General features: G+C 45.2%; 1 protein-coding gene across 1 annotated transcript in view; it reads left to right on the forward strand.

Annotated features, from left to right (window-relative positions):
* Positions 1-802: 802 nt before the first annotated feature.
* VWA3A (von Willebrand factor A domain containing 3A) overlaps positions 803-14,407 on the forward strand; it is a 48,017-nt gene continuing 34,412 nt past the window's right edge. Inside the window, exons 1-7 of the mRNA XM_061152339.1 lie at positions 803-864; positions 1,190-1,313; positions 5,310-5,434; positions 5,532-5,609; positions 7,550-7,604; positions 11,330-11,428; positions 13,474-13,580. Of these exons, the coding sequence (XP_061008322.1) occupies positions 803-864; positions 1,190-1,313; positions 5,310-5,434; positions 5,532-5,609; positions 7,550-7,604; positions 11,330-11,428; positions 13,474-13,580 (650 nt within the window). The remainder of the gene's footprint in view (positions 865-1,189; positions 1,314-5,309; positions 5,435-5,531; positions 5,610-7,549; positions 7,605-11,329; positions 11,429-13,473; positions 13,581-14,407) is intronic.

Below are 14,407 nucleotides of genomic sequence, written 5' to 3' on the forward strand. Positions count from 1 at the left end.
CTGACCACCTTACCTATGCAAAGTAGATTCCTTTCCTGATTACTCTCTATCCTTCCTTCATAACACGTTCCATAGTTTGTTATTACTATATTTAATTTAATTTTTTTTTTCATTTATTTATTTATTTGGCTGAGCTGGGTCTTCACTGCTGCACAGGCTTTCTCTAGTTTGGGTGAGCAGGGGCTACTCTCTAGTTGCCATGAGAGGGTTTCTCATTGCAGTGGCTTCTCTTGTTTCGAGCACAGGCTCTCGGGCTCCTGTTCCATGGCATGTGGGAATTTCCTGGACCAGGGATTGAACCTGTGTCTTCTGCATAGGCAGGCAGATTCTTTACCACTGAGCCACCAGGGAAGCCCCTACTATATTTAATTTTTAACATCAGTCTCTCCTTCTGGGAGGACAAGGACAATGTCTAGCTCCATGACTGTCAGCCGGGGATGGCTGTGCTCCCCGGAGACATTAGGCCACACTTCGAGACATTATTAGTTGTTACAACCTGAGGAGCAGGGATGCTCCTGGCATCCGATAGGTAGAGCATTCTTCAGTGCCCAGGACGACCCCATGACAAAGAATCATCCAAAATGTCAGAAGCCCTGAAGCTGAGAAACCTTTTTTTGTCATCTTGTTCACCATTGTATCCGCAGCATCAAGTAGGCATTCAATAAGGACTTACTGAATGAATGAATTAAAGAAGAGTTGAGCTGAATATAGATGCCCTCCAAGGCCATTGTCTACATGTTGCATTCATCCCTTTCTGGTATTATTTTGCTCCCTAGGAAAATAAGCACTGGATGTTTTTATAATGGCCACACAAATTAGTGATGTCTTCCATGGTCAAGACAGTACGTTTCTGGAAAATCATTGGTAAGCATCTTCTCTGATTTTTCCAAATGAAAGCAACAACAATAACAACATTTTTTTTCCTGGGAGTTGAGGGGGAAATACGTGCCTTTAAGTGAGACTGGGTAAATGATCATTTCATCATCTTACACCTGAGGGCTTCAGTTACCTAACTACCAAAACAATAAAATAAAAATGTCTTATGAACTTGGAGTCCACATTCTATCAAGATCTACACAAGAAACTTCCCCAGTTACTACACAGAAATAAAAATGTTTCTGGAGGCCCTGACCGCGTGGCATCAATGTCTGGCACCATGGCATTGATCAAATGACTTTGTGTTTTGTAGCATGAGGAGAAACAATGACAGAGATCCAAAGAAGCAGTTGAACCAGAAGAATATCAATGAACTTGGCCAAAAGCTAGACAATGGACTCCTGGTTACGCATGTTAACCAGACACAAGACTTACTGGTAAAAACCATAAGTGCTTCTACTGAGCAGCCGTACTCACAAACCATAGCTGGGAATGCAGAGTGTATTAAATTTTGGGTATTCTTTCTTCATGTAGGATCTCAGGACTAGTTAAGAATTCATCTCTAATCTTCTGTCTTTGAAAATTACTAAAGAATCTCTATGCTATTTATAGAAATAGTATAGCCTTCTTGGCCATATCATCAAATATTCAGGAGGGTGTGAAGATGCGGTCCTTGTTATCAAAGCTTGAAGACTAAGGAATTTAATTCTAAGATTCTCCTTCCTGAGATTTGTTTTTCTTGTAGGATTTCCTAAAAAATCTAAATCCAAAAATCAGTTTCGGGAAGTGCTATTGGAGCAAGAGAGTTATGGCAGGAGAATTTACCTCTAGAATAACCAGAACTGTGGTCTTAGGCTGACTCCCATCATGTTGATGAGCTGTCTTCTCGTGGCGGTGAGTGGATTGTCTAGAACTCACAACTCACTCTACCGTAGAAACAATTGCCATCGGGAGCTGTCAGCGCAAGTCTGGCCCATAACTCTCTACCTATACTAGAGTTTAACAAAAATCTTTTGAAATGATAATCAGTCAAAAACAATACAATTTTAATGCTGGTGATTAAAAATCAGGAAAATAGTTGTGTTTTACTTTTCTCAAGTATTGTCACTAACAGGAAAGCAAGTTTAATTAAAAGGAAATGAGCAAAGGTCAGTAGAGTATGGAGATTCTGAAGCATTCAGTGACCTTAGATGTTGATACTATGAGTATCTAGTTCACCTAATTTCTTATCAAGTACATGACTTCCCAGGTGTACAAGGACCACTCTTCCTTATCAGCCACAACCGGGGCCTCATTTACCTCACAAACAAATTGCAGTGGGAAAGAGAGAATGGATTGCCCCAACGAAGATCGAATTCTTCTGTATGTCAGGCACATCCTTTAGTGTGTAATCAGTATGTCTACAGTCAAAATCCATAATGGGTTTAATGGTGCTCAGTCGCTCATTCGTATCCAATCCTTTGCCACTCTATGGCTCCTCTGTACATGGAACTTCCCAGGCAAGGATACTGGAGTGGGTTGTCATTCCCTTCTCGGGGGGATCTTCCTGATCCAGGGATTGAACCCGAGTCTCCTGTATCGGCAGGTGGGTTCTTTACCACTGAGCCACCACCACTATTAAGCCTGTGTTTAATAGTAGCTCTTCAAATGTTAACAATACAAAATCCATGTCCTAAAACATGATGGAATATTTCAAAGGCAAGTAAAATGGGAGGAAAATGTGAATGAGAAGTCTACCTGTTTCTGTGTTACCAACCAGGGAAGTGGTTGTCCTAAAAGATGAGGAGAGTGACATCTAGTGGTTATATGACACAGAGCAGCGGCTCCCTAAGTGTGGGGCTGGGGCTAAGACTACAGGCGGGACATTAATTAGCAGAGAGAAATAAGGAGAAAATTGTCTTTTCAGTCAGTTCTCTCTCGATCCTTCACAAAGCCAGTCAGAGTTTGGTGGTAATTTAAAGGCCATATAGTGTGGTGATTGTGAGCATGACTCAAGCTATACGGCTTGGGTCTGAATCCCAGCTCCACCGCTGGAGCGACTATGTGACCAGCTGGGTGACTTTGAACAAATTACTTAATTCTCAGTACTTCAGTTTCCTTGTCAGTGAAATGAGGTTAACAATGATGACACCTATTTCACAGACATAAATAATATATGTGAAGTGCTTGTCACATTAAAGTCGCGCTATTACGTGTTTGCTCTAATTATTGGTGTTTTTCACACTTTAACAGTTGCTAATTTCCTTTTGAAACAGAGAGTGAGCAGACCTCAGGCACGGATGTAAGGCACCCAATGCTATCTAGCTGGACTAGGACAGCAGCAGTTTGTTTTCACTGTCCATTTGTTTGTTACCTCCTGTGTGTGTGTTGGTCGCTCAGTCAAGTCCAACTCCTTGAGATTCCATAGACTGTAGTCTTCTGTCCACCAAATCCAAGTGGAAACAAGAGTCATTGTTAAGCACTGCTTGGTGAAGAAGGAGATGCATGGCTTGCCCAGCATCACAAAGCTAGTAAGTGGGGGGCCCAGGACTGCACCCGCTTCTTTCCTCTCTCTCTTCCTCTGCCCATTCCTCCTTCAGAATCCTCTCTCGGATCTAATTCTGCCTAATGCAGCTCGGGCAGCCACAGCAGATAATTCCATCCCCTTGTCCACCACCTCACCCTCTGCAGTGACAGCATGACAAAGACAAGCCCGAGCAGGACCCACTCAGGGTTTCAGCAGGTGCACGGGAGACGGGCAAAGCCATCCTTGGGTGTAGACAGGGCCACGGTGGGCTAAGCAGTGCAGGTCCTTTCCACAGTCATCGGACATTGCAGGGTGGTTTCTCACTGTGGGACTGAGCCGGCCTCCCCTGACGATGGGATTCCTCACCCCGAGGCATGGCCAACCCCGGCAACACATAAGGCCCATTGATTCATTCAAACAATGGTGCTTGTGCCGGAAGCTCTTGCAGAATCCCGGTCTGATCTAGGCCTCGCACATTTCCAGGCTCCTCTCATATCACACATACCCTGTGTTCACTACACACTCCAATTACTGGGGCCACCCTTCTGTTCTGGAAGAACTCTGACCCAGCCCCAAGTCTGCCTCTGCCTGGAATGTGCATTCCCAGGGTCGCGCAGGGCTGCCTCCTCCTAAACTTCCAGAAGGACCTTCTCTGACCCCCATCTCAGCTAAAATGACTCCCCATCTCCACCCTAGTCATTTTCTGTCATATTCCCTTGCCCCACTTTCTTAATATAACTGTTCCTTGCTAAAATTATGTACACTGATTTTGCTTGTCTTTACTGACCCTTTGTCCACACTAGAATGTGAGCTCCGAGAAGACAGAACATTTCTATCATGTTCACACTGTAGCCCTAGCACCTCAAAGCAGGGCTCAGAACAAGGGAAATGGGCTCAGAGCCTTATGTCAGCTCTCTCCCACCTTCTGGCTCCCAGAACATATCAGCGATATTGAATGCTTGCTGTGAATGACTTCAGCTCTATCACCAAGGCCACCACCCACATCCTCAGCTTAGCATTATGTAAGTGACACAGGCATCTCTAGGCACAAGCAAGGGGGCTTGTTCATTTCATGGCCAGATTCCTGTGATGACTAGGAAATTCTTCCGCTAAAACTTTTATCCTCTGCTCTTGTTTCTGGCCTCTGGACAGGGAAACTTATTCCCTCTTCCATTAGTCAACAAATATTCTTGGAGGATCCCTCAGACTGAGAGGGAGGCAGAACTCATATACCTGAAAAGATACAGAGAATGCAAATACAGAAATAAACAAACACACCCCCGTCACTTGTGTTTGGCAAAGACCCAAAGGCAGGCAGGGAATTAGGTAAACTTTAGAGTGAAAAGAATGAGGGAGCGTCAGCTGTGCCCTGAAGGAGCAGGCACACAGAAGCCAGAGATGAGCTAACTAGAAGCTGGGTATCTCTGGTGATTGGTTTGGGAGTATGTTTGGCTTTCTCTGGCTGGTCCTGAGCTGAAGGGGGGATGAAAATAGGAAAGGTGGCAGCCCCGTCACAGTCCAGACCTCCTGATCCAGTTCCTGGAGAGGTTATGGTTTGGCTCCATGGACCGGTTGCTGCAGAGGTTGTGGGTCAGAGTTCTGTAGTCATGCAGGGTCTAGCCACTGTGTGTTTGTGTATCAGCCTCTCACAAGGCAGGATGCGGTGAGTGACCCTTGACTCCTCTGGGGACATACTGGGGATGAGGTGAGGGATGGGAACCAGTATCATCGGGGGCAGGTGGCCCGGAGCCCAGGTCTCTTGGCACATGCCTGTTGCCTCAGCAAGACGAGTTCCTGAACAAACTCTCTTAGGTAGGACCAGTCAGGCTGGCACCCCTTGGGGGTCCCCGTGGAGAGACCTAAAGCACCCTGAGCTTTGCCTTCTCTTTGCACTGTTTTCTCCTTGACTCTGGCTTCCGTTTCACAGAGGCTGCAGGGGGATGAGACCCAGCCTTCAGTCTGGGAGAATTCAGAAGATTGGCTTTCAATGCACAGTTTAAAGTCTAAGAAACTCACTTTGGCTGACCTGATATGCCAGGGCACAGCTGTGCTGTAAGTCGGAAGCCACTCCCCTCCCCCCAAGCCTGAGAGACACGTCGTCCAGCCCCCTGAGCCCAAGAGACCCTTTCATGAGACTTTGCTTCTTCAGGGAGGAGGCCAGCAGTGTCCCAAAGAAAATGCACCTCCCCACCCAGACCGCCCACCAATTTGAAGCCAAACTTTCTGAGTAAGTATCTTTCTCATGTCTTCCCAACAAGCCCAGAGCTCAAGAATTACCTGGGTTTAGCACCCTGAAAGTGACTTTGTTCAAACGACAGGCTCTGTTGGACCTGTGGGCAGTTCTCTTCCCACCTCTGGCCCCAATGTCCTCTTTTTTCAAATAAAGAAGGTTGAACTATATCAGTTTTTCTCACCCTCTTAAAACCCATGCCCCCTTTGGATGAAACCTCACAGCCTCATCTGATGTGTAACAATTAAGAGTGACAGATTTATTGGATTCATATCTTTACAGATGTATGTTAAAAATATTCAGGTCCCCCCACTTCCAAACCAGTTTTTTTTTTTTTTAATGTGGACCATTTTTAAAGTCTTTATTCAATTTGTTACAATATTACTTCTGTTTTGCATTTTGGTTTTGGGGTCATAAGGCATATGGGATCTTAGTTCCCCAACCAGAGGTTGAACTCACAGCTCTTACATTGGAAGGCAAAGTCTTAACTACTGGACCACCAGGGAAGTTCCTAAACCAGATTTTTTTAAAAGCTTCTCTTTACTTTTTTTGGCCTGACTTCACAGCCTGTGGCATCCTAGTTCCCTGACCAGGGATCAAACCCAAGCCCTCAGCAATGAAAGAGCAGTGTCTTAACTACTGGACCACCATGGAATTCCCCCAAACTAGACTTTGTTAGCACCAACCCCTGTGTAGCAATTGCTTGCTTGATTACTGCTTGCCTGAGATTTCTTCAAAGGTTAGAATAATAATCAAGCACCAACATTAATTCATGTGTCAGGAATTCTGCTAAAGGCTGCACACATTATCTTATTTAATCTTCACAACTCAAAAAATAGTGTTATTCTCAAGACAGTTAATGGAAAATCAATTGCTGAATGACCAATTTGTCAAATTTATCAAAGCATTTTACCTGTAACTTTTACAGCAAATTTTATTGAGTTGGAAGTTTAAACAGATTTTAAAGATTTCTGTAGTATTTTTGGTTGATTGGTTTTAATTGTGAATCCAGCATTTTAAGGAATGTTCTATTCAGTTCAGTCATTTGGCAAATTGATTTTCAGAGAATTAGTTTTAAGTAAACTAAATTTCAGGAAATCGACTTGAATAAAATCTTATTATTATCTTCACATTGGAGATGTTGAAACTGTAGAGTTTACCATACCTGTCCAAGTCACACAGCTAATAAACAACAGAGCTGGATCTCAAAGACAAGCACATCTCATCATGGAGCCCATGCTCTTTGCCTGCACCTACTTGTGTGTTTTATGACTCTGCCCACTGCCCCCCATCCATGAGTTCATGCCCAGAGACCTTCCTTGCCCTTTTTTGGGCCCCCAAATCCCACCTACCTCAATGAGGGCAATTCAGTTAAATTCAGATGACTGAGTCCTTCACTTGAGCACCTGTTACAGGCTGATCTCCAAACATCCATAGGAATAGTCTGCAATAAGGGAAACTCAAGAAGTTCCCCTGGCCACTTACTATTCAAAAACTAAGTTTTTTGTTCATCAATCCACTGAGAAACTGATGCTGAGCAGCCTCAGTCGTGCCCTTATGATCATGTCCAGGTGACCAGAAGTCTCAGCTGAGAAGACTTACATTTGAGAAGAGCAAGAATGTTCTTCCACCTTTCTCATGAGAACCCTCCCCCATCCTGCACAGACTGACCCTCCCTTGAAGCCCACCTCTAGCTCCGCCATTTACAGTGCAACCTGTAACACTAAGAGAGCTTTCCACAATCCCCTCCATCTTTTACCCCAGCAAACAAAGACCTTCAGTTTTTTCTGGGCTAGATTTTACCTTATATTCTCCCAGTGCCTTAGATACATTAAAAGAAAAAAATTCCCACTGCATTTTCCTTCTGTGTATGTGAGTGGCCGTTGCTCGGTGCTGGAACTGACCTTGGGTAACAGGTCTTCCTGGTGTTTTAACAGAGCTATTGAACTCTATCAACAGAGAATTCAGTGGCTCACAGAAAACAGCAAGAAGGTAATAGATTTCTTTCTTTGCCTCCTTTCAGTCATTGCATCTGTATTTGTTAGAACCCTTTCTGTTACAAGTAATAGACCTCCAATTTACATTAACCAAAGCTAAAAAAGGAATTTCCAGACCTACAGAAATGAAAAGCCCAAACACAGCTGTATCCTAGGGTTCAAATGACGTCATCCTTTGTCTCTGAGCTCTGCCTTCCTCTGGGTTGGTTTTACCTTCCGTAAGGCTCTCCCCAGTCTGGGGAAGATTGGGGTCACCAGCAGCTCTGAGCTTGCATGTCACTCTACTGGAGACCTTCCTTTCCCAGTGCACCCTCCCAAGTCCTGGGACTGACTCTCTCTGGGCCAATTTAGACCAATCACCATAGCCAATGGGGTGAGATACACTAACGGCCTAGACCCGGAACTAGTGCTCACTCCTGGGGAAAGACAGGGGTCAGAGTAGTAGGGGAGAATGGGTGAGATCTCCCCAAACATCACAGACTGAGAAAGGGAGACAGATGGTTGCACATGGAAAGCCAGAGAGCTGTTACCAGGAGAGGAAACATCCCGGGTGAGAACAGCTGAAGCTCCCCTGGACCATTTCAGCTCAGACCTTTAGTGAGATTTACAACTAAGGCTGATCATCCAGACATAACTTCTGAAAGTTCGATTAAATGTCTTTCTCAGACCCAAAGGGTAGAAGGGTGTTCATAAGCAAATTAAGCTTCATTTTGCTTTCTTATTTGTTTTAGCCTATGTTCTTCCAATTGATGCCTTTCTGGCCCACAGTTTGCTTCCACCTTAGGCAATCCTTAGCCACTTTGTGGCTTCCCTGGTGGTTCAGATGGTAAAGAATCTGCCTGCAGTGTGGGAGACCTGGGTTCAATCCCTGGGTCAGGAAGATCCCCTGGAGAAGGAACTGGCAACCCACTCCAGTATTCTTGCCTGGAAAATCCCATGGACAGAGGAGTCTAGCAGACAATGAGGTAGCAAAGAGTCAGACGTGACTGAGTAACTACATGATGTGATGACGTGACAGGCAATCCTCAATTCTTTATTTATTTATTTACTTCTAATTTATTTTTGGTTGTGCAGAGTCTTTGTTACTGTGCTTGGGTTTTCTCTAGCTGCAGCGAATGGGGGCTATTCTTGAGTTGCAGTATGTAGGCTTCTCTTATTGCGGACTTCAGTAATCCACTCTTGCGGATTTCAGTAGTTGTGGTGCACAGGCTTAATTGCCCCGCAGCATGTGGAATCTTCCCAGACCAGGGATTGAACCCGTGTGCCCAGCATTAGCAGGCAGATTCTTAACCACTGGACCACCAGGGAAGTCCAATCCTCCACTGTTGTTTAAAGACTGAGATAGGTGAGTGTTGAAATTCATGCTCCCCAACCCCAACCTCCACCTGTACACAAGTCCAGCAGGTGACAATACAGTGCTAAGGCTAGCTGCCTGAGCCGATTCCAGGGTGTAGTCTACATCTCAGATCCAGAACCCTCTTCTCTCGCTTAAGACAGGTCAACAGATGCACATCTCCAGCTGTAGCACGCCCCCTCTGGTCGGTCACGGTAACACAGGCAGAGAGGGACGAGAGCCTCACCTCCTCCATAAACTTCAGTCCAGGGAACGCCGCTCTCAACCACCTACGCCCATCACACTTGTCCTGGCACTTTCGACAGAGGGGCAGGGATTGCTGGTTGGGTCCTTCTTCCCTTTATCCTTTTCTGATGGAGTTATTGAGGAGCCAGGGAATAAGCCCCAATTGGATTCCAGGGGAGCAATGAGTTGTAAATCAACACATGAGTCTTCTGGGTGCTTCCACACCTGATATGATGCATAGTCCATCACTGGACCCAGTTCTGGACTCCTGTCAGCAAAACCACACTTCCCTGGGTGTCTGTTTCCATGTCTGCAGAGGATAAAACAGGGGTTATAAACCAGTGGCATGCAGGCAAATCTGGCCCTGCAACCATGTTTTTCTTGGCCTCAAGAGTTTTAAATATTTTTAAAATTAGATGTCAAGATTTTAAAATCCTGCTATTTCACTTTTATGTCTACTTTCAGTCTTCTCTTGAAAAAATTTAGGGCTATGTGGCATCACTGGGCTCCAATTCCCTCTCATGCGCTCTTCCAGTTGTTTCTCTGGGATAAACTTCTAGAATTTCAATGGCGAGGTTTAAGGGAATGCATTTGTCAATTATAAAAGCTCTAAAGTCAGCTTTCTCAAAATTTTAAAGGATAGACCTGGCCCCAAATTTGAACTCCTTCTGGCCTCTGAAAATTGGCAGTGTCCTGGGAAGCTTCATACTTCATCTGTTTTTAGATGAACAAATATTGTTTGAGTGATTACAGCACATCAGGCACTTTTTCCAGGACTGGGGATTCAAACATGACTAGTACAAAGCTCCTACTTTCATGGAATTTATGGTCCGGGGGAGAGGACAAATCACATACAAAGTTAGTTTGTGATGGTGCTATAAAGAAAAATAAAGCAGGATGAAGGATGAAAGGGTGAGATAGAAGCAGGGATGTTTAAATAATAGGGTAATCCAAGAGGAGACATTTGAACAGACACCTAACGGGAGTGAGGGAGTGATGTTGAGATCGAGGGAGAATGTTTCAAGCAGAGGAAACAGCTAATGCCAAGGCCCTGAGACAGGAACATACTTGACCTGTTCCAGAAGCAGCAAGCAGGTCCATGCAGCTCTTGACTTTGTCTCAAGAGCACAGAGTGAGCATTTGGAGAGCGGATGGAGTTAGGGGCAGGCACAGATCAGGAAGACCTTGCTGAGTTCAGATTTTATTCCAAAGATGAGAGTTTAAAGCAGGGGAGTGACATGATCTGACTTCAGTTTCAAAACGATCACTCTGGATGCTTCATAAATTGATGGTAGACAACAAAGTCTCGGAGGAAATGATGGTGGCTTAGACCCAAGGGCCAGGTAGGGGGATGGGATGAGAACTGATGGATTCAGGGTATGGTTTGGAGGCAGAACCAGCAGGACTTGCTGATGGATTGGATAAGTTTAGGGCCAAAGTGCCTAGGTGAATGTTAAATGCCATTTACTGAGGTGGGGAAAACTAAGTATGGAACAAGTTTAAGGAGGAACAATAACTTAGATATCCAATAAAGCAAGATTTAAGGCAAGCATCCAGTGGAACCTATTGCCCTAGAGAACTATCAATTTCCTATGAATGAAAATTCCAATTCACAATGCAGCTATAACAGGAAGAACAGTTTTGTGGTAAATCAAACAGCATTGACATGTAGCTAGAAATAGCGGTTAGAAACATAATTAGAAATTCACAGAAATACTGCTACAGCTAGAGAACTTAACACATCTGCTTTTGATTGGTAGAATAGGCAGAAAATAAATAAGGATATAGAGAAATGAAATAAGATAAGCTGATGTAATTAGATGTCAAACTATCTTACAAAGTCTGCTTTTCTACAGTCTCCAAACTTTCTTTAATGAACACAAATTACTTTATAAAAGTGGACAGTAAGTATTAAGGGGAAAAAATTTTAAATAAGTTGCCACAAATAGAAGCAGATAACGCCCCAAACTAAAACCGAGACACCTAGTTTTGCTCTCTCCTCTACAAAATGGGTCTCCCTTGTGTGGCCTCTTGTTGAGGCTGGAATGTGCTTGAATTTCTGCTTCAACAAGCTGCCCAATGAAAGGTTTGCAGAAGCACAGACCTGTGCTGGTTGTTCTGCACGCCCTCTCTGATTTTAGGCATTTGGCCTCATCAAGGGGGCCAGAGTCGGGATTCTCATTGACGTGTCAGCTGTCAGCAGTGGCCCTCAGAAAGAGGAGTTCCAAAATGACCTCATGGTAAGTCTCTCTGGCAAAAAGAAGTACCTGGAACCACCTCCTCCTCCCCACCCTCTATCCCCACTTCCTCCCCACCCTCCCTTGTGAGCTTGCTAATGGCTTTGTTGATAGCAAGTGCAAAATGGAGTGTTTTACAAAAAACAGTTCACACTTAATTAGCACCGACCATTAAAAAAATATGCTGAGTTCTTCGAAACCGGCCTCAGAGTCATTTGCAGTTGCAGTGTGAGCCTCTAGTGTTCACACTGTGGCAGTCCCTACCAACTTGACTGTCTCAAGAGCCTGTGCTCCCTGGAAAGAGGTTGTGGAGGCGGGGATCAGTTGGACCGACTCCAGCACAGGCTTCTAGCCTCTTCCTGATGAGGCTCGATCCTGTTTGCTTTGGTCGTAACTGAGGAGCTAAGAGCTCTCGGGCCAAATCCCAGGCACCTCCACCACTTCTGGGCTGTGTGACTCTGTTATCTCATCTGTGAAACAGGGATGACGACTCTAGCCACCTCACAGGGTCGCCAGAGGACAAAAGGAGCCCGTGCAAATGAAGCGCTCAGTACAAGAGTCTGGCATCGGCAAAAGCCCCTGTAGTCTCTGAGAAGTGATGTGGAGGGTCTGTTTTCTTAGAGGAACCTCTAAGCTTTGAATGAGACCTGAGCAGCGGTAGCTGGTCCCAGAATCCTAGAGAGGGATCAAGATGGGCCCATTTCCAGGCTTGTCCCCGTTCCTGGTCTCAGCAGGTATCAGGGAACTGGTGTTAGTGCAGGCTGCCCTTCACAACATCCCCAGGGCCCAGTTTCCAGAGATACCCCTGGTGGGCTGGTTCAGTATTAACCAAGGCAGAGCTCATGTTGGTGGTAACAGGTGATATTTCTAGGTGGCCGATGATAGCTTACGGTGAACAGTGTTGGATTTGTGATCTCCGAAGGGCAAAATTTCTCTTTGGGACCAAAGACTCAGCTTCAGTCACTCGGAGCTTTATTTTATTACAGTGAAAATGGGACAGAGAAAGCTTCTGATATAGACATCAGAAGGGGACAGAGAGTGCCCCACTAGTTTGGGTGGGGCTTTATATACTTTTTCAGTTGGTTACCAACAATAGGTCAAAAGAGTATCTCAAGGTTGTAAAAGTCTTACCAGGCCCACTCCCACAACATACATCTTAAGATAGCAGGAATAGTTAGAAGGTTTTTGTTAAGAAGGAAAAACTTGCCCTTGAGCAAGATACATTGTTGTTATATAATCATTAGTATGGAGCTTAAGAAAAAACATACCCCTGAGCAAGATGTTTTGTTGTGTAATCATTAGCTCTGGGCTTAAAGAAAGCTAGTCTTAGGCAAAATAGATTGTTGTCATAACAACTCAGAGTTTAGGGGGAGAAAAGTCTTCTGTGACTAAGATGAGAGAATGTAGAAAAAAAGTTTGTCCCTTCCTCCTCCAGGAGGGCCCTGGTCGCCTTATCAACGTACCTAAGAATAAGCGCTCTCACCAGGAAGGAGAGGGAAGCGTTATCTTACTGTTGGATACTCACCAGGCTGAGCCTGAGAACACCCAAGAGGCTGCCCCTGCACCCATCACTCCATCCCCAACTCACACAGCCAGGACAGCAACCACTGCCCCCTACCTCCGTGCTCCTTCCTGGGTGCCACATGTAAATGCCACAGTCAGGGTCCAGCCATTGCACACGCTGAAGTGGGTGCTCATCCCATCCACATCCATGACCCAAGTGTGTGGCGGCTGCTCCAGAAGAGATCTTGGGTCTGCAGTCAGTGGGAGTGAGAGCCAGTCTCCAGAACTGGCTGACTACCCAGGCCCCACCCTGACCATGCGCAGCCAAGGACAGGCTGGGATGGGCAGCTAGGGCGCTCCACCTAGACCCCCGTGACCCCAGGAGGGCAGCAAGCACATGTCAACGTGGGGCTGCTAAGCTGAGTCTTAAGCAACCCTGTTTCAGCACGGTTCGCATCTCAGCCCAGAGGGCCCAACCAGAGCATGAGAGGTGAAGGCAGGCTCCACATGACTCTGGGAGCCACTGATGTCCTCTTGCCCACCAGAACCTCATTGACGAGCAGCTGAGCTGTAAAGACAAGCTGTACATCCTGTCCTTCGGGGCCACCACCAGTGCCCTCTGGCCCAGCCCGACAGAAGTCAGTGCCTCCAGGTGAGCAATTGCCTGGCCTTGGCCTGGGTGTTTACCTGGTCACTTTCCTCCCTAAAGTAGTTTGTGTCTTTATCAAAAGATTAAAGTACAAAATAAGTGAGACAGTTCACAAAAAACAGAAACACAGGGAGCCAATAACTTTTGGAAAAGTCACCACCCCATGAGCACCACAAAATGAAAAGTTAAGATACCATTTCTACCCAGAAATCTAATAAAGATAGTTTTATTGTTATGAAAATGATACATGCTGATTTTCAGAAAGTGCAACCGTATAAAAGGATAAAAAATAGCAGATGAGTCTCCCTCTCACCCTAGTTCCCCCTCCCTCACGTCCCAATAATAGTTTCTTCAATCTACTTCCACAGTCTTTGCATACATATGCATCTGTGTGTTTATCCTCTTTTATTTAAACATAATCAAGAGAACATTACACTGTTTTTCATCTTGGCTTTGCACCTAATTTTCTCTCAATATGCAGAGATCAACCTCTTTCATTTTTTTTTTTAACCTCTTTCTTTTTAATAGCTACCTAACAAGTCCACTGTTTAGTGCTTCCCTGGTGGCTCAATGGTAAAGAATCCACCTGCCAATTCAGGAGACTTGGGCTCAATCCCTGGGTTGGCAAGATCCCCTGGAGAAGAAAATAGCAACCCACTCCAGCATTCTTGCCTAGGAAATCCCATGGACAGAGTGGTCTGGTGGGCTACAGTCCATGGGGTCTCAAAGAATCAGATGCAACTTAACAACTAAGACGTAACTAAACAACTAAGAATTTCTACTAATTTATGCCTGAAAGTAGACATCTCTTTTCCAGGAAGGGAATAGCC

This window comes from Dama dama, chromosome 10 (genome assembly GCF_033118175.1).
Source record: "Dama dama isolate Ldn47 chromosome 10, ASM3311817v1, whole genome shotgun sequence".
In the NCBI taxonomy this organism is placed as follows: domain Eukaryota; kingdom Metazoa; phylum Chordata; class Mammalia; order Artiodactyla; family Cervidae; genus Dama; species Dama dama.